At 50.2% G+C, this 27,787-nt stretch overlaps 1 protein-coding gene and 1 non-coding gene across 2 annotated transcripts in view; one reads left to right on the plus strand and one right to left on the minus strand.

The window, feature by feature from the left end:
• The first annotated feature begins 4,383 nt into the window (after positions 1-4,383).
• SFRP1 (secreted frizzled related protein 1) overlaps positions 4,384-27,787 on the plus strand; it is a 47,490-nt gene continuing 24,086 nt past the window's right edge. The window contains exons 1-2 of the mRNA XM_010354607.2: positions 4,384-5,240; positions 10,295-10,372. Coding sequence (XP_010352909.2) covers positions 4,697-5,240; positions 10,295-10,372 — 622 coding nt within the window. The 5' untranslated portion in view covers positions 4,384-4,696. The remainder of the gene's footprint in view (positions 5,241-10,294; positions 10,373-27,787) is intronic.
• LOC115899780 lies at positions 15,709-15,813 on the minus strand. The gene has a single exon (XR_004059385.1). It is a non-coding gene; the product is annotated as a U6 spliceosomal RNA (small nuclear RNA).

Genomic DNA, 27,787 nt, shown 5'->3' on the forward strand with positions numbered 1-27,787 from the left:
AAATGAACAAAAATTGTCAAGCCCAGTTTGACAGAGCCTCACCTGGAGAGTGGGCAGTTGTCACCATCTGAACACAGGGGCAGGGACGGTGACCTTGGCCTCCCAGCTTGGGGCCGGCTGAGGGTGTCTTCCTGGCTGCTTATGATAGGAACTCATCCTACGATGGCCTAGTAAGAAATTATAGGGAGCAGAGTTTCCCTTCAAGGAAGGAAGAACATTCTAGTGGACTGTTTGAACTTGGTGACTATATCCCAAACAAGTAAAAGGGATGCTCCATTAGCTTCTGTCAAGAATGGTGCAGAGGACTAGGTGTGGTGGCTCACACCTGTAATCCCAGCACTCTGGGAGGCCGAGGCAGGAGGATTGCTTGGGGCTAGGAGCTCAAACCAGCCTGAATAACAGCAAAATCCCATCGCTCCAAAAAAAAATAATAATAAATAAAAATAAAAATAAAAAAATAGCTGGGTGTGGTGGCCTGCGTCTGTAGTCCCAGCTACTTGGGAGGCTGAGGTGGGAGGATTGCCTGAGCCCAGGAGGTCAAGGCTGCAGTGAGCCAAGGTCCTGCCACTGCACTCCAGCCTGGGGAACAGAGTGAGACCCCGTATCGGAAAAAAAAAAAGATGAAGAGGGAGGGGTGCTTACTCTAAGAAGAGATGGGGCTGGAATTTGCCTTCAACTCTGAATTTTTAAGATGCTTCCCAGACATTCCCAGAGTTCAGGTAGCAGGTCAGGCCAGTTCTTGAAAGAGTTAGAAAGGTTCAGGATTACACATCTACAGAGGCAGAATGCAGAAGCAGCTTGTCCAAGTCAGAGCATGACCAGGTTTCATGGCATCTGACATCAAATACCATTTTGGCCCTTTCAGACTTGCCTGAAAGTCTGAGGATGTGCCTCGAGTGACCCTACATGCTGAGAATTCACACTTGTGAGCTAGCAGGGCAGCTGGGCAGGCATTAATAGCTCCATTTCACAGATGAGAAAACTAAGGCCAGAAAGAGGAAGTGCGATTCCCGTGAGTCAACCCAGCCAGTTAGGAGCAGAGCTGAGGCTGTAGCCTGTGTCCCCTGACTGTGGACCAGCATGCTTTCCTTGGCATTGCCCCTGACCCACGGACACCCAACTTCAAGCGGAGCTCCCTCCCCAGTGCTGCTGGCTGAGGGAGAGTGAGGTGAGTGTATCTTTGGAGAGGATGGCAGAAATCACTGATGATATGATAGTGGAACACAATGGGAGCTATGGCTGGGAAGGCTCCCTTCCCAGTTTTTCCAGGAGAAGCCAGGAAAAAGCTCTGTGTGTGGGAAGAGGCCACCTGGGAGGCACCTGGGGGGACCCTCTGTGACCCTCTGTGGAGGCTGAAGAACTGAGAATGCCTCCTCAGGCTGGTATTTTGAAGCAACAGAGGACGTACTTCCAGGCTTCATGCATGGGCATCTAGCAGTGTGGGAAAATCAGAACTTTTGGGAAATGAGAAACGTAAGTTAAAGCTGCATTTTGCCTCTATTTATTTAAGCCATTCAAGAAGAAGGGAGGATATGTCTCCTGGACCACAGTTCTCATACTCAGGAACCCTCATATCTGGGAGCTCTGTTATGTCAGTTGCATGTTTAAAGGACCTTTGTTCCAGAATCTTCTCCTGTACACACAGGAGTGCATGCACACACAAACACATACACACTTGCCATTAGGAAACGGGGGACTGGATTTTGAAGTGCAAACATTTGACAATAAGTAAAAGGGCAAAAGTACTGTGTGTACCTCTGCAATACAAAGTCTTCAGGTTGTTCTGCCTGGCGCTGTTATGCAGCATGGGAATTGCCTGGAAGGGTGGGGGGCGGGCGGTCCCTCTCCCACATCCCAGGAATAGATTAAAGTCTCTCGGTGGGACTGAGGTCTAGGGTCTTTCCTCTCCAGCTGGGTCTGGGAGGAGTCAGGAATGCACTGGATATAGGATTCTGGGGTCTTCTCCCATCACTGCCTTTTCCACAGAGAGACAATTGTGTTCCTAGCAGGGGTCAGTAAAGCAGTAGGACCACTAGGGGTGGGTGGGGGATGTGGCAACTGGAGGTGATCAAAGTCTACTCGGAGTGAACAGACACAGGCGAGGTCTTCCCCTGAATGGATTTGTGAGATTTACTCTTGACTTGGGACTTCCAGGGCAGTCACCTGGATGAATTTCCAGCATTTAACGGTGGACAGACACAAGCTCTCCCGCCATTCGGGAAAACTGAAATGTGAGTGAGCGGTTGGCTAAGCCTGGGTTCAGAGGTGAGAGGATGTTATCTGCAAACACCCATCTTTTCAGTGAGCAAACAGACACATTTGGCTTGAGGCAGAGGACCTGGCTCTAGGAGACAAAAAGACCCCCTACCAAACAGCATTTTTCTCTAAATGCCCCTTGAATTGAGACACAGTTGCCGGGTCTCCTACGGTCTATTCTCTGTGAGGAATGTCTTCCTCAGCTCCACAGGCTGGCCTCACCAATTGTCTTGGGATTAACCCTTGGCCATCCAAATCTTGCTTTCTCTTCTCTGTGTCTTCCTCCCAGCCCCCATGTCACCTCTTGGGTGTCAAGGCATCTTCCATTGGCCATGAAATGACAGAGAAGTCAACCCTCTGCAGAAGCCTCCTGTGTGCATGGTGGAATCACTGTGTCTGTATGGGCACGATTGCTTTAAGAAAACAGCCCTGCTTCTTCACAAACTCTAGTCATTTCACTTGGAATCTGTCCATCAAGAAATTAGATTGCAGAGTCCAAAGCAAGCTCCCTAGAGCTTCACAAACAAGCTGGCCGGCAAGGCAGCGCCTCCTAAGGTGTCTCTGTGGAGCGCTAAGATGTGTGGCCCCTTTGCCACATGGGGTGTGCGCTCAGATTCGGTTATGAACATATCGGCCTCTCTCCACCCGTACTTAGGGACAGAAGGTGTGGAGACTCCAGGAACTTCATGAACTGTTTGCTGTGGTCTTCTGTCCCGGGATAGTCCGGGTCTCACTCCCAGCTCTCCGGAGCTTAACCCTCCCTCTCAGGGGAATGTTTGAAATCTACGAAGAATTCTCAGGAATTCGAGGTAGAGGGTGGCAGAGAGACTTCCGTTCCTGGGGGCCGAGCTGTTTGTGCTGATGCTGTCCTCTTGGCGTCTGCCCTAGTGGGGACCCTTGGTTCTGACTTGACGTTCCTGGACTGGGTCTGACCTTAGCATATGTGTCTGAGTGATGGACTTGGTATTCACACCAGCCACGCCGATAAGGGCACATGTGTTTTTAATGTTTTGTCTTTCCACACCACAAACACACAGATGTGCTGTCGCCTGGGGTAGGACTTGAGTAGAGTTTTTCTATTTAAATCTATCTATCTATCTATCTATCTATCTATCTATCTATCTATCTATCTATCTATCTATCTAAAAAAGTGTCCTCCCAAAGCTAATACCGTTGCTAGCAGGACTTCCCGCCACACCGGGCAAAGTCCACTCACTGCCCCAGTGTTGAGGGCCACCATGGGCGGCCCCACCTGGAGAGGTGGTGCTCACAGCAAACAACTCCAACTGCGCCCTCGCCTCGCCTTTCAGCGAGTCCAGCCAGGCCCGCTGGAGATTTACAAGCAGACCTCCCTCGCTTCAGCGTTCCTGACCCCCAGTTAGTTGGGAAACGACCTGTCTGCACCGCAGCTAGAGAACCGAGGAGAGGAGCCTCTAGTCTAAAGGGCTGTTGGTTGAAATTAGGAAACAGCGTAAAAAAGAAAAAAAAAAAAAAAAAAAAAAGTCTGGGAGGCCGAGGGCAGGCGGATCACCTGAGGTCAGGAGTTTCGAGACCAGCCTGGCTAACATGGTGAAACCCCGTCTCTACTAAAAATACAAAAAATGAGCCGGCATGGTGGCGCGCGGCTGTAATCCCAGCTGCTCGGGAGGCTGAGGCAGGAGAGTCGCTTGAACCTGGGAGGTTGCAATGAGCCGAGATCGTGCCACTGCACTCCAACTTGGGCAACAACAGCGAAACTCCGTCTCAAAAAAAAAAAAAAAAAAAAAAAAAAAAAAAAGCCTTCATAATGTCATGGGTTTGCAAGTATGATCCAGGCTCCTTGCTTCTCTGCAAGCCAGTGCGAGTTAATTACAGGGTCTGCCCTGGTCTCTCTCCACCCCACGCTGCGATCCATTCCCCCTCTTTTTTCCCCCTTGTCTCTTTCTTCCTCCCCCTTTTATTTATGTATTTTTGGTTTTGTTTTTTAAGGGATGTTGAGCTGTGCCTGGTTCTAGTAAACCGAACCCGCTCGCGAGGGAGGCGATTGGCTCCCGCGCCGGTGACGGACGTGGTAACCAGTGCGGCTCGCCCCGCCGGGAGCTGATTGGCTGCGCGGGGCGGCTCCGAGGGCTCGGCCGTAGGAGCCCCGCGCACTCCAGCCCTGCAGCCTCGCTAGTCGGTGCCCCACGCCCTCCGCCCCGCGCCTTCCTGCTTGCTGTGCCTCCTGGAGCCTGGGCGCACCCAGCCGCAGGGCCGCCTCCCCGCCCGCGCCGCCTCCGACCGCAGGCCGAGGGCCGCCACCGGCCGGGGGGACCGGGCAGCAGCTTGCGGCCGCACAGCTGGACAGCGCTGGGGACTGCGCCTTTTGTCCCAGGAGGTCCCTGGAAGTTTGCGGCGGGACGCGCGCGGGGAGGCGGCGGAGGCAGCCCCGACGTCGCGGGGGACAGGGAGCAGAGCCGGCATGGGCAGTGGGCGCAGCGCGGGGGGCTGCCGGGGGCCAGCCCTGGGAGTGCTGCTGGCGCTGGGCGCCGCGCTCCTGGCCGTGGGCTTGGCCAGCGAGTACGACTACGTGAGCTTCCAGTCGGACATCGGCCCGTACCAGAGCGGGCGCTTCTACACCAAGCCGCCGCAGTGCGTGGACATCCCCGCGGATCTGCGGCTGTGCCACAACGTAGGCTACAAGAAGATGGTGCTGCCCAACCTGCTGGAGCACGAGACCATGGCGGAGGTGAAGCAGCAGGCCAGCAGCTGGGTACCCCTGCTCAACAAGAACTGCCACGCCGGCACTCAGGTCTTCCTCTGCTCGCTGTTCGCGCCCGTCTGCCTGGATCGGCCCATCTACCCGTGCCGCTGGCTCTGCGAGGCCGTGCGCGACTCGTGCGAGCCGGTCATGCAGTTCTTCGGCTTCTACTGGCCCGAGATGCTCAAGTGTGACAAGTTCCCGGAGGGGGACGTCTGCATCGCCATGACGCCGCCCAATGCCACCGAAGCCTCCAAGCCCCAAGGTAAGGCTGCCCTCTCCCACGTACGCGAGCCGCCCCCGCCTCCCCCCGACTCCCCCGGCCGGGGCTGCAGGAGAACCCGCGCCATCCTACGCCTGCCCGCCGCTGGGTCCAGGCGCTGGGGACTGACGGCCCGAGGTTGCTCGCATGCTGTGCACGTGATTCCTAAGCGCGTCTGGTCTGTCCCAGGTATCGCTCAGCGCCCCTCGCGACCCAGGTGCACGGCGGGGCTGGCCCGGGAGCGGCGGATCTGCGCCTCGGCCTCGCAGGGACTAGCTGTGGTCTCCGGAGCCACTCTTCCTGAGATCCAGCTTCGCCTTTTCCATACCTGAAACAAAGCCTTGCGCTTTAAATAACAGGGAAGCTTCCCTCTCCTCTGGGAGAACTCCGAGACCCTATCGAAGTTTTTAACCTCCTAGACGGGAGGAAAAAACCAAAACCCAAAGTGCAGAAAGTTCAGGAAGGCCGAGAGAATGTTTGGCGCAGCTTTTGTTTATTTTCATAGGTTAGACAAAGATTTAAAAAATAAAACCAAGCCCTTTCCTTCACTGGTCATTCAGTCAAGTAGCTTCGGGATTGCTGCAGAACTGGCTGAGAAAGTTTAGGAACCATGGAGACTTCTGTTTCTCCACCCCTTCCAGGTACCAACTCTGCCCTCGCAGGGCTAGGGGTGGAAAGTCTTTTCTCCCTCCCTCTCGCGTACCCCCTGCTTCTCTCATTTACACAAATCCTCAGCTCATTAGAAAGATAAAAATGTAATTAGCTCATTGTTCATCTCCTCCCGGGGAGAGGAGCTCTGCAAATTGGAGACTTGCCTAACAGCCTGAGGGACCGGCCCAAGGTTCCTCTCAGAACCCACTTATTCTTGAGGGGGAAGAAAACAATTCTGGGAAGTCAAAATGAAATAAATATAAATATAAAATACACACATCACAGACCTGACTTCGATAGCAGTAAATTCAACCCAGAATTCGTTGGAAGCGAAGTTTAGGCTCTGAGGTGTGGAGAGGGTCAGGGATGGGGGAGCTGTACCCCAGCTGCGCTTAGCAACACACAGGCTTCCTGAGGGCTTTTTGAGGAGGGCCTTTAGGGTGGGGGAGAACGGTTGCCTACACTTAGCTCACCTGAAGTGTCTTTAACCTCTGTTATTGATGCTAAAAGAGGGGCGTACAGTCACCTGGCTCCTCAGAGTGAGGATTTGGGCAGGTTGGGGAAAGGGACACCCCAAATTTTGGATGCTTTTGCTTATTCTAAGGAGGGAGGAGATGGGTCCACAGTGACTGACGTTGGATGGCTGGGTGGAAACGGCACTGATTGTCCGCAGTGGCCAGGTCTGGGCACCGCTGCTCTCAGGGTCAACTGGTGGGAGTGGAGTGAGGGTAGCGGATACATCTGCACTTTGCGAGCGAAAACTGAGCAGTTACCTGGAGCAAACAAAGGGCCTTGTGTTCTGTTGGCGTGCACCCATCCCCTGAAGCCTGCGGGAATTTCCTTCTCCCCTTCCTCAGCCAGTGGGGATTAGCCCAGCCCTGCCCCGAGAGGCTGTGCCCAGCCCTGAGCTGGAGTCCATTCCCAATGGCCACCGATGGTCTCTTTCTGGGACTGGCTGCAGACGTGAGTAGACACCTTAGGGGGATCGGCTGCGGAAAAGGTGCTGCAGTCCACAGGGAACATGGGGGGATTGGACGGGTTGCCTGCAGAAGAGAGGAAAGAATCCTCACCCCAGCCCCCAAAAGGCTGTGATGGGATGGGGAAACCCCATAATCGCTGTCTTCCGGACACCTTTTGCCCCTTGGCTGCAGTTCCACCAGTCGGCGCCCTTCTCAGCCTGGCTGGGAACCGTCCTCACTCTCCTCCCAGCAGCGCTCAGGTAGTCACCCTCTCAAGACAGGTCTTTGAGGAACAAAGAGAAAAGCGGAGAGAGGGCCGGTCGGAAGTGGAGCTTGAGACTGGTTTTCCCCTCAGTGGTTTTGGTGGGGGGCTCTGCCCTGAGAGGGCACACCATCCTCCCCAGGACTGCAATCCCTGGTGTAAGGGAGCCCCACGTGATTTCCTCCCAGGTCCCTGTGGAGGGGAGGTGGGGCGTGTGTGTGTGTAGGTGTGTAGAGGGCAGGTCAAGACAAACCTGACTACTGATCCTCATAACCTTATGGCTTGTGGCTGTGGGGTAATAAGTGGTACTTTCCAATGAGAATACGTACGCATGCACTACTCTTTTATTCATTTATTCTTTATGCTTTTATTCTTTAAAATTAAAATGCATTTTCAAAGCAGTGTTGTATCTTTGCATACTGGTTTCTTTTCACACACTTGAGCATATTCAGTTTTGGGGTATTGGCCAGCTCTCCGTGGTCATGTGTTACTAAGGAGAAACCTGATAATGAGAAATGACTTGACATTTTTCTGCCCACAAAGGCCGATACCCAAGCCATAGCAGCTTCTGTTATGGAAGAGGCATTTGTTCTTTTTCTAGGGAAGTTATTTCTAAATTTGGCACTTCCATGAGAACTGTGAACTCCCAGGCTAATGCATTGTTGTCTCCCTCTCTGCCTGGTGTTGCTGGTTGAAGTTGTATGAGCCAGCGCACTGGGTTTGATTTTGTTGTTGTTTGGGCATGTGGTGCATTTAATCAGCCTGGCAGAGGCCACAGAGCCCTCAGTTCCCCAGAAAGCCTTCCTTAGGGCTCCTTTTTAGTCCCCCCAGGAACTGGCCAGGGAAGATTGTGGGGGTTGTATGTGAGAGAGGGAAAGAGAGGAGAGAGAGAGAGAGAGAGAGAGAGAGAGAGAGAGAGAGAGAGAGAGAGAGAGAGAGTGCACTTGTGTGTGTGGATTGATATATTACAAAAATCACTTAATCCTGATTCAGTTGTTGGGCTGTCTCCTCCACACCCCCTTAAATATTAATAAACACAAAATATTTTGGTTTTTTTTTTGTTCATTTGCTCTAAACATTATTTGAAACACACCTGAAAACAGCTGTTTAGTTCCATCTTTCAGAAAGATGACTGGGTGGATTTCTCCTGCAGATGCAGCCTGTATGGCCCTAAGACGTACCAATGAGGTGCAGATTAATACCACATCACACATTTCTCTTTCTCTCTCTGGATCAGTCTGCTCCAGAGTCAGCCGTTAGAAAAGATGAGATAGGGGAAAGCTGTGATAAAAACACACAGAGCCCACCCCAATGAGCTCCTGCCATTCTGAGAGGCACTGAAGTCAAAACATATTTGACTGGACTGAGGAAAATGTCCCTGAGAAGTGCAGAGCCATCCTTGGCCAGTTGGGTCAGGCAAACTTCAAGTGTCCAGAGGAGATGCAGTGAGTGTGTGGAGTGGGCAGAAATGTGCCCTTTATATTCGGATCACTGTGACTTCGCTATTTGGTCAAGATAGTATTCACAGAACCTTGCAATGTGTGTTTGTGTAAATCCCACTTTTCTTTTTTCAAAATAACCTAAACAAGGAAAACCCAAAAGCACAGTTCACTCTCCTTGTGCAAGTAACCTGGTCTTTTCCATGTTGTCACACTTCCTCTTCCCCAAGTGGAAGCAAAAACCATAATGCAAAATTCTTGTCTCCTTTGTGAGAATTACCACCTCTAGAACCCAATCTCAAGTTCTGGGTGCAAAGCAAATTTCCAGCATCTGGGCTAAGGACAGTCATGCCATCATCTGCTTGGAGCGTGGTTCTTAACTGCACTGAGAATCTGGAAGGTGTTTGCTCCTGGGTGCAGAGTAAAGGTGGGAGAAGAATGTGGCAATAAAAACTAAGGATGGGGTCTCTGCTGGGCCCTGCAGGGACCCTGCTTGGAAGTGGGGAGTGGTCTATGGGCCACCTGTGTCCTGAGGGCAGCCTTGAGCTGGGGGTGCTCTGCAGGTCCACTCTTCTCTTCCACTTGTGGAGCCTTTGCCTATTTCGATGTCTGAGCCATAGCGGGAGCTGATGGGAAGGGAGATGCTGCCACGGAAGCCACGGTGGAGGAGGATGAAGAACAGTGGGCTCCAAGCACACCAAGCCCCACCTGCTCTCCCTGAGCGCAGTGTCAGGTGTGACTTTCCTGTGCTCTTCAGCTCCAGCCTGGCTTGGCCTCCTGTGCTGTGCCTGGGGGTGGGGTGCCCCTAGAATGTGCTCATGATATTTCCTAGACAGTCAGTAAGCTCCAGGCTGCTTGATAGGTGAGGATGATGACAATGATGATAAACCACTTCAGCTCTTGGAGGAAAGCGCTGTCCCGCTCTCCCTCTGTCCTGGGAAGCAGGGGTCCTTTACCTCTTCCGACTTCAGAAGTATATTGGCTTGGAGGAGGCCTCTGCCCTGGCCTCAGATATCTCCTCCCAGGCAGTGGAGCTGCCTCCCAGCGTTATGCACGTCTGCCCCCACACACCTCCTCTTCAAAACACTTCACAGTTGCCCAGGAAAGAGCCTCCGAAGGGCCCCTTCCTATCCAGCCCTGTCCTCCCATTTGGCAGTGCCTGCTAGTGCCCCACCCCGCCCGCCTGCCCTGGCCTCCTGCTGCGGTGGCCCTTTTGGAGAGGAGGTGTTCAGGGGCTGAGGGTTGGAGTTTGTGAGTCTGGCTGAGTTTCTTTCTCTCTTGGCTCCCGGAGATCTGGTCAGAGGGATCAGCAGGCTAGCTGGGAGTGTGGAAATGGGAAGGGGGCAGGAATCAGAGGGTGGTATTGAAAGGAGAAGGGAGACGATGGGAAACAAACACCGGGAAGAGATCTCTGTGAGTTCGTAAGCCAGCTTTTCCCGGCACTCACAGCGTCCCACAAGTCATCATTCACGTGACCTGCCCCCACCCAGCCTCAGGTCATGCTGGCTTAAATAACTGTGTCACATTTAGCAGCTCTGGGCCAAAATGTTTCAAGAAACCTGTGCCTGCTCTGGTTGTAGACCCTGGGCTCAAGGCTTCTTCTTTTCAATTCTCAGGTCCCCTTCATAAGTTCCAGAAGACCTTTAGTCACTTTCAGCCTGGACCCAGGGCGGATCTCTTCCCCAGGGGCTGCTCCCTTCCTGCTCTGTAACTTACAGTTCCATTTCTCCCTACTTCCTTTCCCAGGCACAACGGTATGTCCTCCCTGTGACAATGAGTTGAAATCCGAAGCCATCATTGAACATCTCTGCGCCAGCGAGTTTGGTAAGAAAGCGTTTCTAGCTGCCTCTGGAAGGTTTGGAACCTCCTGGTCTGTGTCCCTGCCGGATGGAGGCCCTGCTGGTGTATCTCGTTGCAGCTTTCTACATTCTCTACCTCATTCCTCTCCAAATAGCTGCTTTTCTCAGGCAGATGGGAGACTAGACAGGGTTCAGAACCAGCCAATTTTTATGAAGGCCATACTTTGCCCTCCTTTGTGGGGGATCGCTGGACAGATTTTTGGGGATCTTCTCTGGGCATGCAGGGAGTCTGAATTGGGGACAGGTCGAGAGGAGCAGGGAAGGAAGCTCCTTCTCGGAAGCTGCAGGAGGTACAAGTTGCCACCTGTTCCTGCATCTGGTTGAGCCCGGCTTTTTCCGGACTGGCTCTTTTTTTTTTTTTTTTTTTTTTTTTTTTAACATCTACCCCTAGGTGTCAGCATGACTCTGTCCAGGATTTAAATGGCTGCCCTCCGGGTGCCTTCCCAGGGAGGGGAGATTTCAATGCTTAGGGGATTCAGAGGAGGGTCCTTACCAGGTTCTGCAAGGCAAAGAAAGTGGACATTCCCATAGTAGTGTGGTTTTTCTCTCTTCTTCCCGTCACTCTCCATCAAAAGAGAATTCTGAACCAGCACTCTAAGCTCCAGGAGGAGGAGGAGCTGGTGGGGATCAGGGGGAGGTGGGAGAGATGCCAGGGGCCTTGGCGCCTTTCAGGGATGGTCTGTTATAGTCTGACCTGCAGAAGACCTGAATTCACCACACCCTGAGAGTCTCTCCTCTGAGCCAAGTAAATGTATACGGCATTCCTTTGGAGGGCCAGCTCCCTCTCTTGCATGTCTATCTGACATGGATGCAGAAAAGTGGCTCTGGCCAAGCCACACTTTCGGAAGGATCAGTGTGATGCTGAACAATGTGTTTCTCATAATTCCTGCCTTGTGTCCCTGAGATCGGCTTTCTTGCAGAATTCTTATCTGGAAAAGTGTAAAGATAGGTGATGGGAGTCCATTCGGAGGCATCCCAGGCCATGTTTTCATTAATCAAACATGATAAAGTACATGGAAGGGTCTTGTTCCTGCAAAGAGCCCTGTCAAAGTAAGCTGCACACACGTGGGAGGACACAGGCAAGTCGGAGGGAATCATGCCTCATGACAGTCATTCTCAGGGTATTGCAATTGTGGATGAAGATGGAAGCTGGATGTAGATGGCCACCAGAGCTGAACTGGAGACCGTGTATCTTATTTCCAGGCATGGGGAAGATTGATGTGTTCTCTATGATGCAGCAGTGTGAGTTACTTGTCTGTTTCTGCATTAACTCAAATTTGTCAGTGAGGATTCCCTGTATACCTAGTGCTTTTTGAGTTCTATAGATACAGATTGAGGGTGAAACTCTCCTCTAAGTAAATGTAATACATGAGTATTATTTTTTTAAAAAGACAGAAATTGGAGGATTCAGACCCTTTGCCACATAGGCTGAAGAGGCAAGCCTTGGGAAAGAATTTGAATCTGGCAAGGTTGACCTTAAGGTGTAGGGCAGGGGTCTAGGGGGCACTCAGGTAACTCACTTGGAACAGACATCTTCTTCCCATGGCAGCAGGCACCTGCCAAATCAGCCAGCATCCTGTACACAGAAGAGGATGGAGGATCTCATGTCGATAACTAATCAGGGTTTGTGGAATCTGAGTGATTAGCTGTTTGGGATTGGGTTCCTTTAGCCCTGACAATATTTTCTTCTTGGGTTCACAGAACTTTTGGGTTCCTCCTAGACCTAGATCTTATCCAGTCCTCTTATTTGATAAAGAAGGAATTTGACTTTCCCAACTGGAGTCCTTTTACACTCTGCCACCTGGCCTCCTCACTTAAGAGTCGATGCACAGCCTCTGAGCTTTGCCACGGAGGCGCTGACCTCCTTAGTGTGCATATGGTGTATGGCAGGCTTCTTTGAGCTGGTTGCAGGAGAAACCTTTTTGGTTTTTTGTCTGTAATGTTCTCATAAAACAATATATAGGAATTTTTTTTCTTTCTCTCTCTGCAGGGGCTGAGCTTAGCTCTGCCCTTCTTAGCACCTCAGAGAATGCACCCTTGTCGAGAAACGTGTTTCCTAGCTCAGCTCACTTCAAGTAAGTGAGGCAGTCAGCCACACTGATGGGATTCAGTTAGGAAACAAAGAAATTGAACAATGCAAGCTGACACACAGCAGAGAAGAAAGAGAATGCTTGACTCTCTCCTCCAGGGATCAAACTTTGCATTAAGTGGCCCTGACATCCCCAGTGGGAAGACATCAGGTTGCTGGAAGGCTCTCTGTGAGCTCCGGGAATAAGGGGGTGCATTTCCCTGGGTAAGCAGCACCCTTGTCCCCCTGCCACTGCATCTGTGGTCCCTGGCAGCCTCTGTGGAGCTGGGCATGTCTGATCCATGACCTTCTCCCCATGCAGTGCGCTGTAACCCCTTGGCAGATCTGCTTAGTCACTCGTGTCTCCAGCCCTGCACTGTGCCCCCTCAGTTCAGGGCACATTTTTTCCCCAATAGGAAAAAACATGAGCAGAAAAGCCTGGGTGCTGATGCTCAGGAGTGCAGCTGATCAGCCTGGATCAAGCACCAGATGTGGGAGCCAAGACTTAGACTGGGCAAAGTCACCGCATTGAACATGGCGACCAGCCTGCCTGCTGGCTTCCGTCAGCTCGCAGGGCTCTGTTTTTTGTTCTCTCTCTGCTTTTCCTGCTCTGTGACAACAGGGTGCCACTCTTGCCTCTTAAATAGCCCAATATAGTATTTGCGAGCCGCCACACTAATCATCTTGCTGTTAACAGCTCAGCACTCACAGCCATCTTCCCTTTGGGTTGGTTTATTACAGGGATATGAGGATCTGATTTATTTATAATTGCGGTGAGGTTAATTCCTGCCTCTGGCCACTTTCTCTGGCTTCTTCTGCAGTATCTGTAAACACCCATAAGCTTTTGTGGGGGAAATTTGCATGGTGATAGACTTCTGCTAGGAGAGTTCAGAGCTTCCACTTGTACTGCTTTCTTCAGTGTTTTGAGCTTGAGAGTTCAGGTGGCAATTTCTTCAGCCCAGTATTTTCTCCTTATGGAAAAGGATTTCTTTGCCCCTAGAAACTTTCCTTGCCGTCTGGAAGGATTCTTTTTTTCCATTTATATATTTCCTCATAAAGAGAAAAGCTGTACTATGCAACATTAAGGTTAGTCAAATAGGAAGGAAAAGAACATCAGCTTTCACAGTTAGCATTAGCGAGTATTTCCTAGTAGAAATATTTTCAGAGTTTCCCACACCTACATACCTCCACTAATCTGTTCTCACTCTGCCTCCAACTTCTTTCAAGGTGTCTTGGCTGTGCTGCTGTTTGGGGGACAGTGTTTTAGTCTGACGGGCAGTTTGAGCTCTTGCAGAAAGTAGGCTCAGCCTTTCCAAAGCAAATCTTGGGTTTCCTCCCAAAGATGAAGCAAACTGGCTGCTAGCACAGTCACTGCAGCACCTGCAGGCTGCCTGAGAGCAGGCTCTGTGTCTGATGCCATATTTTACCTGGTGGGAGACGCCTGTTAATTGTGAGACACACTATTCAGTTTGTACTACTGACAGAAAAAACAGAAAAACAAAAAAATATACTTCTTGCAGAAATGCGCAGAAAACCTGTGTCTTGGAATGAACAAAGTAAGGCCTATTTGCAAGGCCTATTTGCACTCAAATAGTCCCCGGCACAGTGTCTTATACATGGTGGACATAAAATGAAAGTTTGTCAGCTGAGTGTATGAATGACAGGGGATACTGGATGTGGAATGGAATTTTTTTTTTTTTTTTTTTTTTGAGACTGAGTCTTGCTCTACCCTGGCTGGAGTGCAATGGCGTGATCTCAGCTCACTGTAATCTCTGCCCCCCCGGGCTCAAGCAATTCTCCTGCCTCAGTCTCCCAAGTAGCTGGGACTACAGGCGCCTACCATCACACCTGGCTAATTTTTGTGTTTTCAGTAGAGATGGGGTTTCACCATGTTGGCCAGGCTGGTCTTGAACTCCTGACCCCAAGTGATCCCCCGACCTTGGCCTCCCAAAATGCTGGGATTACAGGCATGATGGACTTTTTTTTTTTTTTTTTTTTTTAAAGGAGAAGGCTCTTTTCAAGGTGGGTATCGGCAACTTGTGTATTAAGTTCAGGGAAAACTACATGCCCTGTTTTGGGTGACTGAGCATATAAGCATCCAGAATCTCATTCAGTCAAATAAAATTAGACATGGAAGGAATTGTTACCCCAGGAGTGGAATTCGTAAGTGGAAAACAACTGAGTTTTATTGTTACTGAAAATACATATCCTATCCACAGATCTGTACGAAATGGAGCAGTTAGGATGTTTTATGTGCGTCAAAACCTGAGATTGGTCGATTGCTCAGTGCACTAGAGGGGTGACTCCCAGCTGAGAGCCTGTGTCTCTTTTTGAGCAGCCTTCTTGTGCATGGGAGGTGGGGGGTGGGGTGGGCGGGCAGTGAAGAGATGGAGGCCGAGCCAGTGTTTGTCTTTTTGCATCTGGCTTATTTTACTATGCATCATGTTCTCATCTTTGGATATGATTACAAACTCTCATAAGAAGGGGAGTGGAGAGAAGGATTTGCCCTCAAGTTCATCTTTATTTTCTGAAGCTTTTCTGGAGGTGAGTAGAGAAGGGACAAGGGACGAGTGGGACAAGGGGGCTGTTCACAGCTCATGCGAACTGCCCATTTCTTTGGGTGCTGTGTTGCTCACCTGTACCACTTAAATTTTTTTAATGGATATAAAATAGTTGCACATATTTATGGAGTATGTTTGATATTTTGATAAAAGCATCCAATGTGTAATGATCAAACCTGGGTAATTGGGGCTGGCATGCTGTCTCACATCTGTAATCTCAGTGCTTTGGGAGGGTGAGGCAGAAGGACTGCTTGAGGTCAGGAGTTCCAGACCAGCCTCAAAACCACAGGAAACATACTGAAACCCCATCCCCATTACAAATTAAATATTAACTGGGTATGGTGGCACACACCTGTAGTCCCAGCTACTTGGGAGGCTGAGGTGGGAGGATTGCTTGAACCCAGGAATTTGAGGCTACAGTGAGCCATGATCCACTGTACTCCAGCCTGGGCAACAAAGCAGGACTCTGTCTCAAAAAAAAAAAAAAAAAAAAAAAAAAAAAAAAAAAAAAAAAATTGAGTAATTGGGATATCTACTACCTGAAATCCTGATCTTTGTGTTGGAAATGTTCCAAATCTACTCTTCTAGGTAATTTGAAATATACAGTAAATGATCGTTAGCTATAGTTGCCTAGCTGTACTACTGAAGACTATATCCTACATCTTATCCTTTGAAAATACAGAACGCTTCACGAACTCACGTTTTTCTTACATGGTGGCCATGTGAATCTTCTCTGTATTGTTCCAGTTTTACCATGTGTGCTACTGAAGCGAGCCCCGGTACCACTTTCCCATTGTAAAGCAGTGTTGAGTTGGTTAGGACATCAGAGATCAGCCAGTCCATGCCCTCACCTTACTGACTGAAGGAAATAAGACAAAAAAAATAAAGGAGTTAGGCATTCAATGACCCAGGAGCACTGTACCTGGAACCCTGTTACTGCCCGCCAGCACTTCCCTGGCAGCCAGGCCAGATTGCACACCCTTGCTCCTTCCCAGCCTCTCACACCCATCACGGTGGACAGTAGTTGAGGAGCTTCCTGGGCAGGGGCATCAGGTGCTCCTTTACCCTCAGGGTTTGTAGAATTTAAATGGACTGATGTCTGTGCCCAGCACACAGAAGGAGCTCAGCAATCAGTGGCTCCCTTATTGGTGGGAAAGCCAGCAGTGTAGCAGAATGGAAAGAACACAGGCTCTGGGCCAAACAGACTTGGATTAAATCCCAACCCATTAAGCTAAGCGACCACCAGAAAGTCTCTTAACCTCCCTCAGCCTGGCTCCTCATCAGCCAACTGTGGATGAGAATTCCTACATGACTGTGTTGGGAGAATTGGATTTAATCAAGTGTGGACAGTTCCTGGAATATGGTGGCTGTTCAATCTGTAATAATTATTAAGTCTTCTTATTGGAAAGAATTGTTTTAGGATGAAATTTAGCCCAGGAAGGAAAATTCTAGCACTAATGAAATCAGCTTGTTGGGGGAGAAGTTTTTGAGGAAGAAGAATGGAATATGCTAGTTAATTCTCTGGTTAACAGAGGATTCAACTGAAGAAGTGTTTTTAAAAACCCATTTGGAAGACCTTTAATAGCTTTAGGCTGCTGGGCGCAGTGGCTCATGCCTGTAATCCCAGCACTTTGGGAGGCCAAGGTGGGTGGATCACCTGAGGTCAGAAGTTCAAGACCAGCCTGGCCAAAATGGCAAAACCCCATCTCTACTAAAAATACAAAAATTAGCCGGGCATGGTGGCAGGCGCCTGTAATCCCAGCTACTCAGGAGGCTGAGGCAGAAGAATCGCTTGAACCTAGAGACCAAGGTTGCAGTGAGTTGAGATTGCGCTGCTGCACTCCAGTCTGGATGACAGTGCGAAACTCTTTCTCAAAAGAAAAAAAAAACCCACAAAAAAACTGCTTTATGCAGCTTCAAGGTGCTGTAGTTAACAATAACAATAACAAACAACTCCCCCTCGGAAAGCCAAACCCTAACTAGAAGTTAGGAGAGCTGGGTTTTAGTGAGATGACATCCTTATGTCAAGGTAAACCTGGAAGCCTCCAGACAGTGATGAGGGCTGAATATGGGAGCTGTGACTGCCTGGTGTTCCAGGATAGGGCCACTGAAGTTTCATTTGTGTGTTTTTTAGAAACCCTGTACCTAACGTGTTCTCCTTCTAATTTAGCAGGACTTATGTACGAGGGACTTCAGAGCCCCTTTGTGCTGTTTTACTTCCCTCTGTCCTCCTTTTTTTTCCAGCAGTATCTCTGGGGCAGTTTTCCCTTCCCCGACCCCAACACCTGCCTTGTGATATTCACTTCCTTTAACTAAAAAATAGACTATGCATTATAAGGCGAATGAGCGTTTAAATATTGGTAAGTTTCATCCAGTTTTGCAGAAATGTGCTGGAAGCCCCAATCTCTCTGTGTGTGTGTGTGTGTGTGTGTGTGTGTGTGTGTGTGTGTGTGTGTTTAAGAAGAACAAATGGCCAAGGAAATGTCAGACTATTGCCCTGCCTCGACCTTAGGGCAGCCAATTAAACATGCGTTCGCTTTGGAAGGCTTCTCAAAGGCCTGTAGATTGTGCTTGAAATCTTTGTTTAGTCTTTCAGAACACTGTCACACGGATGATTTATCAAAGAAAGTTGTTTATCTGGCAGTAAAATAAACTCTGGGCCTGTTCAGACTAAGATTTCCCGTGAATTTTTACCAAGGTAAACACTACTAACTGGCAGGTTGCAAACTCCGTGTGAAAACCAGACACATACAATACATATTTGAACTACAGCTTTGCTGTGTATGGGGTCTGGCCTGCCGCTCGTGCTTGTCACTCCCACCGTGCTCAGAGGACCTGGCACCGCAGTCTGTCTGTCTGGGAGACCAAGAAGAGGGACTTGCCCCATCGTCAGTGTGTGCAGGAGCTGCCCCTGTAGCGTGAGCCTCCCTGGGTTTGAGTGCCTCTTACTGCTGGCACCTGGGGACTTCCTAATTCAGAGGGGGCAGGCTCAGGACAGTTCCCCTTCGCATCCCGCAAATAGTTGGTGATGAGTTATGAGGACAGTGAACCAGAAGCAGCCAGCTTAGGTTTCTTTGAAAATAGACATTTGTTGAACCACCTTGGCAGGGGACTGGACATGTTGACTGATTTGGGAGCCGGGACCAGGGCGTGGTGGTAGGGAGTGAAGTCATCTTCTGGATTCTGCTGAGTGTTAATGACAGTGGCAAAAAAAAAAAAAAAAAAAATTGCTGCAGATACTCCCCCAGTGTCTCTAGCTTTGCTAGTGGGTGGCTGTGGGAGACCCATTCGGGAATTAGGTAAGTCGAGTTCTGTGAGTGCCGTGCCGCAGCACATATTTAAGTGAGGGGGTGGATGGACACATGAATGGTGATGATGGGGAAGAAATGAAATGAAGTCTTCCAGGTCTTTCCAGGGAAGGTACTGTAGTGATTTTTTTTTTTTTTTTTTTTTTTTTTTTTTTTTTTTTTTTTGACAGCCTCTTGTTCTTGTCGCCCAGGCTGGTATGCAGTGGTGTGATCTCAGCTCATTGCAACCTCTGCCTCCTGGGCTCAAGCGTTTCTTCTACCTCAGCCTCCCAAGTAGCTGGGATTACAGGCACCCACCACTATGCTCGGCTAATTTTTTTTCTTTTTCTTTTCCTTTTCTTTTTTTTTTTTTTTTTTTTTGAGATGGAGTCTCTCTCTCTCGCCTAGGCTGGAATGCAGTGTCGTGATCTCAGCTCACTGAAACCTCTGCCTCCTGGGTTCAAGCAATTCTCCTGCCTCAGCCTCCTGAGTAGCTGGGATTACAGACGTGTGCCACCATGCCTGGCTAATTTTTGTATTTTTAGTAGAGACAGGGTTTCACCATGTTGGCCAGGCTGGTCTCGAACTCCTGACCTCATGATCTGCCCACCTTGGCCCCCCAAAGTGCTGGGATTCCAGGCGTGAGCCACTGCACCGGCCTGTAGTGAATGATAGTGGTTTTTTCAGGGAGACTGCTGGATTATAAACTGCTTGTTCTTACAGTCCCAGCCAGCCCCAGATGCTGGAGTTTCCGTGTCCCACTAGCCTTGGGGTTCTTCCTGCAGGGCTGAGTTTAAAGATGGTTGTGGGTAGCTCCCATAACTCATGCTGCACCCTGGGTCCTTCTCATCCCAACTCCTCAAAGGGGCAGGAGCAGGAACTGGGGACTCCTGAGAGAAGGTGACATTTGTGTCTGTTTGGGCTTTTGGGGTTGGGATCTCGGTGCATGTGCAGAGCTTCCATATAGATGTTTGAGTCTTAAATGTAAAAGGTGTTGGTCTGTTAGGTTTGGGGGGCTGTGAGCTTGAGAGCTGAGGTTATTTGACAGCTCTTAGGGACTGATGTGCAGGTAGTAGATGCTTACTGACTTGCATTTATTTGAAGGCATAAAAGAGGTATTTTCTGTAGGGCAGGAATTAAGGGAAATCATTTACAAATTCTGAAAGGATGTCTGTGAGTTGTAAAGAGATGCCAAAATAGTACTTTGGCAGTGGGGAGAAAACGAGAAACCAGCTTCCCTAAATGATGTTCTTTCTCATTCAGGCAGGATTATGAGGGGGATTTTCTCTCTCTTGTTTTCTCTAGCCCTTCCATCAGCTTTCTCCGCAGGACATTTCCTTTTGGGACTACCTCAGATGTGTTCTCTTCTCTTTGTGAGCTCTTTGAAAATTATTTCACACTGGTGTCTTCCGCAACGGGTGCATTCAGCTTTGGGGAATGGCTTATGGCTGAAGGAAATCCCCAACTGTATGTCGGTGGCACCAGAGCTAGAAACAAGCCTGGATAAGCACTTTAAACCCTGAGAACAGCTGGTGCCTGGAGAGCACATTCCCTCCTGCGGTACTCCATAGGGTGGCCGTGCCAGCCCGCTGTGCTTGCCTCTCAGGCTCATAGATAGCCTGGGCACCCTCCACTTTTCCTTTGGTCTCAGCACCATATGGAGGACCCTGTTCTTGCCCTCGACATATTTAAGAATCTGGAGGCCAGGTGTGGTGGCTCACGCCCGTAATTCCAGTGCTTTGGGAGGCTGAGGCAGGAAGATTGAGCCCAGGAGTTCAAGACCTTGTCTCTACAAAAAATAAAAAAAAAGCCAGATGTGGTGGCACATTGTGGTCCCAGCTACTTGGTGGGACATGCATTTGAGCCTGCAAGGTCGAGGTTGCAGTGTGCTGTGTTCAGGACACTGCACTCTAGCCTGGGTCTGAGAGAGGGCGAGACCTTGTCTCAAAACAGAAAGAAAAACAAACCCCCCCACAAAACCCCCAAGAATCTGGTGGGTGAGACAGGCCTTTGCCACGCTTGTTTGTCTCTGTTCTTTGGTATCTTCAGATGCCTTTGTGTGTAGTTCTAGCTCTCAGACCTGAAGGAGGGAGGGGTCTTCGGTGGGGCCTGGAGAAATTCAGGGAAGTTTCCTGGAGGAGATGAGGATCTAACTGTCAGGCTGAAGATTAATGGAAAAAGTAGAGGAGGGCATTCCTGGTGTCAGGAGATGAGGACAGGGAAAGGAAGTTAAGACTCAAAGCAAGTAGTAATTCTTCAATTGATGAAACCTAAGCTGGTAAATAAATACAGAGGAGAATGTTGGTTTGTCATTTGTCAGTTACAACAACTCACTTCCCATTCTGTGTTCTGGTTAGCCCTGGCCCACAGCGTGGGGACTCAAAGGCTGGATCGAGGTATGGGAGGGGGAGTTGCTTCTTCCGATTTGCAGCTGTCTGTGTACCCAGCTCAAAGGGTGACGAGGTCCCAGCAAGACTGCACCTGCTCCTGTGATGCAGCAGTTGGAATGAATGGCCCATGTGTTTCAGGGGTTCCTCGTGGTTGTGGCCATGAGCTCGAGTCAGAGATGACACCCAGGGAGTGCATAGCTGCGAGGGGAAGGAGTTCAGTCAGGTAGGTACTTGTTGTCAGCCCTGGGCAAGGTGCTGAGAAGTGCACAGGCAAGATTTGAGCCTTGAGAGTGGCCTCTCATCTCCACGTAACTCGCAGCCACTGCTTCCACTCACAGGATGCAGGGCTGGCTGGAAAGAGTCCTGACCTTTGTTCTGAGATGTAGAGGCACTAAAAACCAAGATGTCCGCACAATGCCAAATGCCAGCCGGCACCCAAACTCTCCAGTTACAGGGTCTTTACTCTTAACACACATTCATTTAAAAATAGGCTCATGATGTGTGTTTTTGCATGTGTTTTCTTTTGAAAATCTAACCACCTGCAGAACGTGTGCACTCTTGCAGAGATAATTCAACAATCGTTGGGCTTTTACTGAGTCCTGCTTAGTCTATACCACATCTGTTGACTAGAATCCACATCCAAAAAGATTTTAGCTATGTAGACAGAAGTGTTGATATCATTTCTTCCCAGGGCTTGGGAAGAGGGAAGTCTCCATAATTGTATTAGTTTGTTCTCATACGGCTATAAAGTTACTACACCATTCTGGATACTTTATAAAGAAAAGAGGCTTAATTGACTCACAGGTCCACATGGCTGGGGAGACCTCAGGAAACTTACAGCCATGGCATAAGGGGGAGCAGGCACGTCTTACATGGTGGCAGGTGAGAGTGTGTGAAGGAAGTGAAGGGGGAAGAGCCCCTTATAAAACCATCAGCTCTTGTGAGAACTCACTCACTATCATGAGAACAGCATGGGGGAAACTGTCCCTGTGATCCAGTCACCTCCCACCAAGTCTCTCCCTCAACACCTGGGGATTATAGTTCAAGAAGAGATTTGGGTGGACACAAATCCTAACCATATCAATAATCAAAGCCAAAAAGGGCTGCTATGGGGTCCTTGCTGCAAAGAATTCTGCAGCGTCTCCTCCCTCCAAGTGCTCTGAACCCGAGTTAAGCCCTGGGTAAGGAAGGTGAAAACTCTGTTGGCCATAGATAGCTTTTACCTGCACACCTGAGTCCAGGAGTGGAGGTTTTTAATGGTGTAATTCTGCCTGGGGTGTGTTGCCTTTGAAGTGTGTTATGAGTGTGAAGCCCTGCAGTGAGCCTCGGGCTGGCCAGACACGGGCTGGTGAGTTTTGGAGGAGAGGTTGAGGGTGTCTGTATTGAGGGTCCCTTGGCCACACTGGGGTACCTCGCTGTCCGCACTCTTGGGGCCTGTTTGAGGCAGAAGCTTTGGGTTTGTCACAGGCTTCGCCAAGGTGCCTCTGTCCATGCTCCCGCCCTGGTTCACAGTGCCTTTGTGCTGCTCCTCATGGTGTTTCCTGCCTCAGGGAGGAAACGCCTGGATTAACCTAATCTCATGTTAGTGTCAGAGACCCAGTCAAGGCTAATTGCATGGTGTGCGTGCTGGGCTCCACGCTGGTGAGTGTCCAGAAAATGGTCATGGGGTGTGACTGGGAAGTAGTTCTGCTCTGCCAGGACTTACCATCTAGAGGAGGTCAGGAGATGCAGAGATGCCTGTGATAGAGAAGAGCTGGGAGCCACGGGAGCATAGAGCAGGGAGCTGGTCTTCAAGGAAATGATAAAGGGGAGCTGCAGAGATGAGAGACCCTGTGCTGTCCTCCATGGACCTGGTAGGCATTTGTCAGGCAGCAAAGGTGGGCCTAGGAAGATAATCCCAGCGGAGATCAGACCAGGAGCTGCGACGCTGCACTGGGGAGTGGTGAATCTCTTTGTGGTTAGCTTATCAGGCTGTGGTGGTGAGTGTCCAGAAATGATGACAAAACAGGCAAAAGACAGCTTGTGCAGCTATCTGACTGCTTTCTTACAGAATGGAGATTTGGCCTTGTTGGCAACACAGAGACACTGGGAACCTATTTTAAAACATGACTGTCTTATATCTTTAAAAAAGACCTCAAAAAAAAAAAAAAAAAAAAAAAAGGAGGAGGAAGAGGAGGACAAGAAGAGGAAGACCTCATTAATCAAATAATAAAGTCCTAATGGCAGAACTGCAGACACCAGTGGTGAGACGTTTTGGACAGGGAGCCTCTGAGTGAGGGTGGGAGGGAGAGAGGAGCCCTGGAGCCATGTCCCTGAGGAGAGGGCTCGGGGTGGTGCCTGTTGGGTCTGGGCCTGCTCAGGGCCACCCACTTGAAGGAGCCCTCGGGAGGTGGCTGATGAGGTCAGCATAGCTGCCCTGGCTGTCAGGGAAGGGGCCATCTGCAGCGGTCAGTGCCCCGGGACACCTGCGTTCTGCGTGTGCAGTGTGGGAGCCAGAACCTGTAATCAACTCATATATGGGTCACTGCAGAACTGGCCGTTACCAAGAGCAGTTGGTCATTAGGATCCATAAATGGCCCGGACTTTTCTCTCCAGACCTTGTTATTGACCAGGGGCAGGAGGCACAGTGCCTCCGGAGCCAGCCCTAAAGCATTGCACTGGGAATGGCATCCATGAGGGCCTGTGGGGCTGGGTTAGCCCAGGTGTCTGGAGCTTCCCTGAAAGAGGGAGGCAGGAGAGGCTGCAGTGACAATAAGGGACAAGGGGAGGTGCGTGTGTGGTATGTGTTTATGCCTCTGTGCACATGGGGCTATGTCTGCGAGATGTGGGTGCCTGTTGATGCCTGTGTGTAGCCGGGGGACACAAGGGATCACCTACTGTGCACACATGTGTGTTTGTGTCTGTGTTTGCCTGTGTATGGGTCAGTCTGTGAAGTGTGGGTGTAGACAGATGTGGGTAGTGTGTGGTGTGATGGGCTGTGTACATGTACCCTCCTGCACGTCTGTCTGTGTGTGCATAGCACATCTGCCTGGTGAGCCTGGCTGTGCCGAGCAGCTGCCTTTTCCAGCTGACCTGACCTTCCCAGGGACTTGGTCTCCACTGGTGAGACCCGAGGCTCACTTCGTCCCCCAGCACTTGAGAGAGACACTGTCTAGAAGATGCTGCTAATCCACCATCCTCCAGAAGAGTTTCTGACAAGCCCAGAAGGGATTTCTTTACAGTGATGCCATTATACAAACTGAGTGCCATCTTTGTAAGTTTAGGGAACACTCCTATGGTCTTGGTATTTTGTTTATTACTTTGAGTGCCAAATAGACCTCTTTTATTTAGGTTTCAGTGTTTGCAGCAAGTCCATTTAGAACTGCTGGTTCTCTGGGCAGGAGTCACTTCCTTAGCTGATTCCAGCGGTTAGCAGGGATTGGCATAAAGGCTGTGCTGTAATCCCTAGGATTTAAAGAGTGCATTGGAAAGAACACGTATAGCCTTAGGAGTTGTACAGGTATGAGCCCAGTGCCTGGTTCTACCACCTACTGTGTCAGCACCCGCAAGTCACCAAAGCACTCTGTGGCTCAGTTTACCCACTAGTTAAAAAACAAAAACAAAGACTTCTGCAGATAAAATATGGAGTAAGAAAAAAATTAACACAAGTTCTGGAGTCCTGGCACCTAGTTTCTGCACTGCTACTGAACTGTTTATGACTTTGGGCAGTCAGCTCAAATCTCCAAGCCTGTTTCCTTAAGCGCGTTGAAGGGGTCACCATAGGTGATCTGTGAGTCTCCTCCAGCTCTGCAGTTGGGTGGTTTTGTTCTGTGGCAAAAACTCTGTGACTTGCTCTCTAGGTGTAAAATCTTGGTTGGCACCTCCTGCTCCCCAGGCAAGGACCCTGGGAACACCGGCCTTCACCTTGAGTGCATGGGGAAGAGAAGCCTCTATGTGCCTGAGAGGGTGGAGCAGATGAAAACTGAGTTGGACGCATTCATTGAAGGGTAAAGTTGGGGTTGCAGTGGAGGGCGTAGGACCACTGCAAAGGGCAGTGCATTGTATAAACTGTGAATCAGTGGTCTCTGACCAGAGCTGGGAGCTACTGGACATCGTGGTCCTAGCGCCATCTTCTTGAGCTGGTCCCTGCATTTGCATCCTCTCTCCTGAATGTGTCTCTGTGCTGCTGCTTCTTCCCGTGTTCTCAGAAACCCAGCGACAGACGTCATAGGAGCCCCTTCCCTTGCATAGGGTAGGAGAGAGCCTCCTTTGGGGAAGCAGTTTGGAAGCGGTTACTTTCTAAAACTCAGAACTGAGTTTTCATTCCTGCCCACAATTTACTAGTCACATGGCTTTGGCCAAAGGCAGTGCTTGGAACCACAGTTTTCTCATTTGCCGAATGATGGCCATCATGCATCCCCCACAGAGCTGGTGTGTAGACCCCATGAGTGTATGGAAGAGTCTTGGAAACTACAAAGTGCAATGTAGTTTTTATTTATTGGACAGGGTCTCTGTTGCCCAGGCTGGACTGCAGTGGCACAATCACGGCTCAGTGCAGCCTCGAACTCCTGGGCTCAAACGATCTTTCTGCCTCTGCCTCCCAAGTACAGGGACTACAGGTGCATACCACAACGCGTGGCTAATTTTTATTTTTATTTTATGTTTTTGGAGACAGAGTCTCATTCTGTCATCCAGGCTGGAGTGCGATGGTACAATCTTGGCTCACTGCAACCTCTGCCTCCCGGGTTCAAGTGATTCTCCTGCCTCAGCCTCCTGAGTAGCTGGGATTACAGGCACCCACCACCACACCTGGCTAGTTTTTGTATTTTTAGTAGAGACAGGGTTTCATCATGTTGGCCAGGCTGGTCTTGAACTCCTGACCTCAGGTGATCCACCTGCCTCAGCCTCCCAAAGTGCTGAGATTACAGGCATAAGCCTCTGTGCCCTGCCAAATTTTTAATTTTTTAAAAATAGAAACGGGGTCTCGCTAGTTGCCCAGGCTGGTCTTGAACTCCTGGCCTCAAGTTATCCTCCTGCCTATAGGCATGAGCTACCATGTCCAGTGTACAAAGTGCAGTTCTCCTCTAACTCGTCATTCACCCCGTGGCGGCCAGTCCCAGCTGCCCTCTCACAGCTCCGTGTGGCATCCCTGGAAGGGCTTCCTGGTTATGAGAAGGCTGTCAGGATGCCCTGTGGCCCCTTCCCTTAAAGCATTTGTGACACATGCTGCACTTTCCTTAAACCATAACAGGTGAATGCATTTTATAGATATACCAAATTGAAGCCAGGATAGTAAAGGTAATGTATTTCTCAGAGAAGTTTAAAAAGAACTTCAGAGGTTATTATAATACACACCGATCTATCCCCTCACCTTCTCTGTGGACTCACAGGGAGAGCACATATTAGCTGAAGACCCCAAGATTGAAAGCATTAAATCAGAGAGGATGCTTGAAAAATCCAGGCTTGAGATGTAGAGCCAGGCTCACCCCCAAAGAGGGAACGGAGCCCAGAGCAGGCCCTGGTACAGGTGGGATGGATGCATCGGGGCCACCAGCCTGCCGTGGTACGTGACCTGGTGCTCTTACCTACCCTCCATGCTGTTCCTGTGAGCCGATGCCAGCATCTAGAATGAGCACTCAGCATCGCTTCGGCCATGGCGGCCGATGGCAGAGATTTTGTGTAAGAGGAACTGTGAGCTGAGAGAAAATGAGCTGGCACGCCTGTCATTCCTACACATTTCCCACTTTCTCAGGGCCTGGCCATTCTCTTCTCCATGTTCCCCCTTCAAATGGACAAGCCCATGTGTTTCAGGATGTCCACCTCTTAGGACTGCAGGTGTTAGGAGGAAAACAGATGTGAGGGCCAAGGCTGTGCAGTCCCACAAAGGGAACACTCCTGTGTGGCACCGGCAGAACTGGGCTTGAGGAAATGAAACTTTGTTCAGTAGAGGGGCGGACTGCCTTGTTCCGTGGTAGGGTCCCACTGTGGAAGTTATTCAGAGACCTGGCGGCCTTTTAGCTGTGATACCTGGAGGCCTGCACTGGACAGGAAGCCAGAGGCATGACCCACAGGACTCTTTTGCAGCCCTTCAGATGCCACACTTAGGGCACTCACTATGTGCTTTCTGGCTAGTGACTTCTCCCCAGAAGTTGGCTGTGTTGGTGGGTGAACCTTTCTTCTGGTGGAGTGTAAGATTATCTTCCTGAGGAGGGTAGAGGAGCCAACTAGGGACCCCATCTTTTTAGGCCACCAGCAGTGTACGAATCCCACCCTTGAAATTAGCTCCTAGCTGCCCCCGACCTCGTGTGTAGACCCACTCTTCAGTGAAGAAAGAGATGACACCAGGGTATGTAAAGACAGAATCCTGGAGTCATTCCATGTTGCGTGTCTTGGAGAGGAAGGCCAGATGGCCTGGAGCATTCTAGTGGCCGTGACTCTTTGGGAACGGACCTCCAGTTGCCAGCAAGGAGGCCCCGTGGACATGGAATGAAGTCCAGGCCCGGGGCTGAACCCCCTCCCCCTGCCGCTATTTCTTTCATCCAAGGAGGAGCCACTGGCCCCACACTCCCTCTGCCTCCTTTGGTGTCGATTTTCCTGATGACTTTGGAAAACAAATCCTTTTTTGCCTTTACAGTTGTGTCCGCGTGTGTGTGCAGCGGGGGAGGCGGTGGGAAGGTTGAGCTGGAACCGCCCCTGCCTCGGAACAGGAGTAGAATCCATGTATTGTGTTGGGTTTTCCCTGTGACTGACAGCTCTTTGCCCGGAGCCTTCTTCGCTTACAGACTTAATGTATCTCCTGGCAGGTTTCCTTGTTTTGGATGATTACTCGAAGTCGGGAACAGGCAAGCCCAGGGAGGAACACAGAGTGTTTCTCTCTCTCGGGTTCATCGTCCCCATCCCTGTCCCCCCATTCCCGATGCTCTTTGGGAGTGGGGTGGTGCCAGGAATCAGTTCTGGGCCAGCTGGAAACTCTGCGCTTCTGCCTTACCCACCCACGCCCTCCCCCTGCCTGGTTCCATAGAATGAGGACCCTGAGTTGGACTGGAAACGTTACCTGTGCCTCCTCTGGAGCCCTCAGCCTAAGAGTTCCTGGGG

The sequence above is a fragment of the Rhinopithecus roxellana genome, chromosome 9 (genome assembly GCF_007565055.1).
Source record: "Rhinopithecus roxellana isolate Shanxi Qingling chromosome 9, ASM756505v1, whole genome shotgun sequence".
Lineage (NCBI taxonomy): Eukaryota > Metazoa > Chordata > Mammalia > Primates > Cercopithecidae > Rhinopithecus > Rhinopithecus roxellana.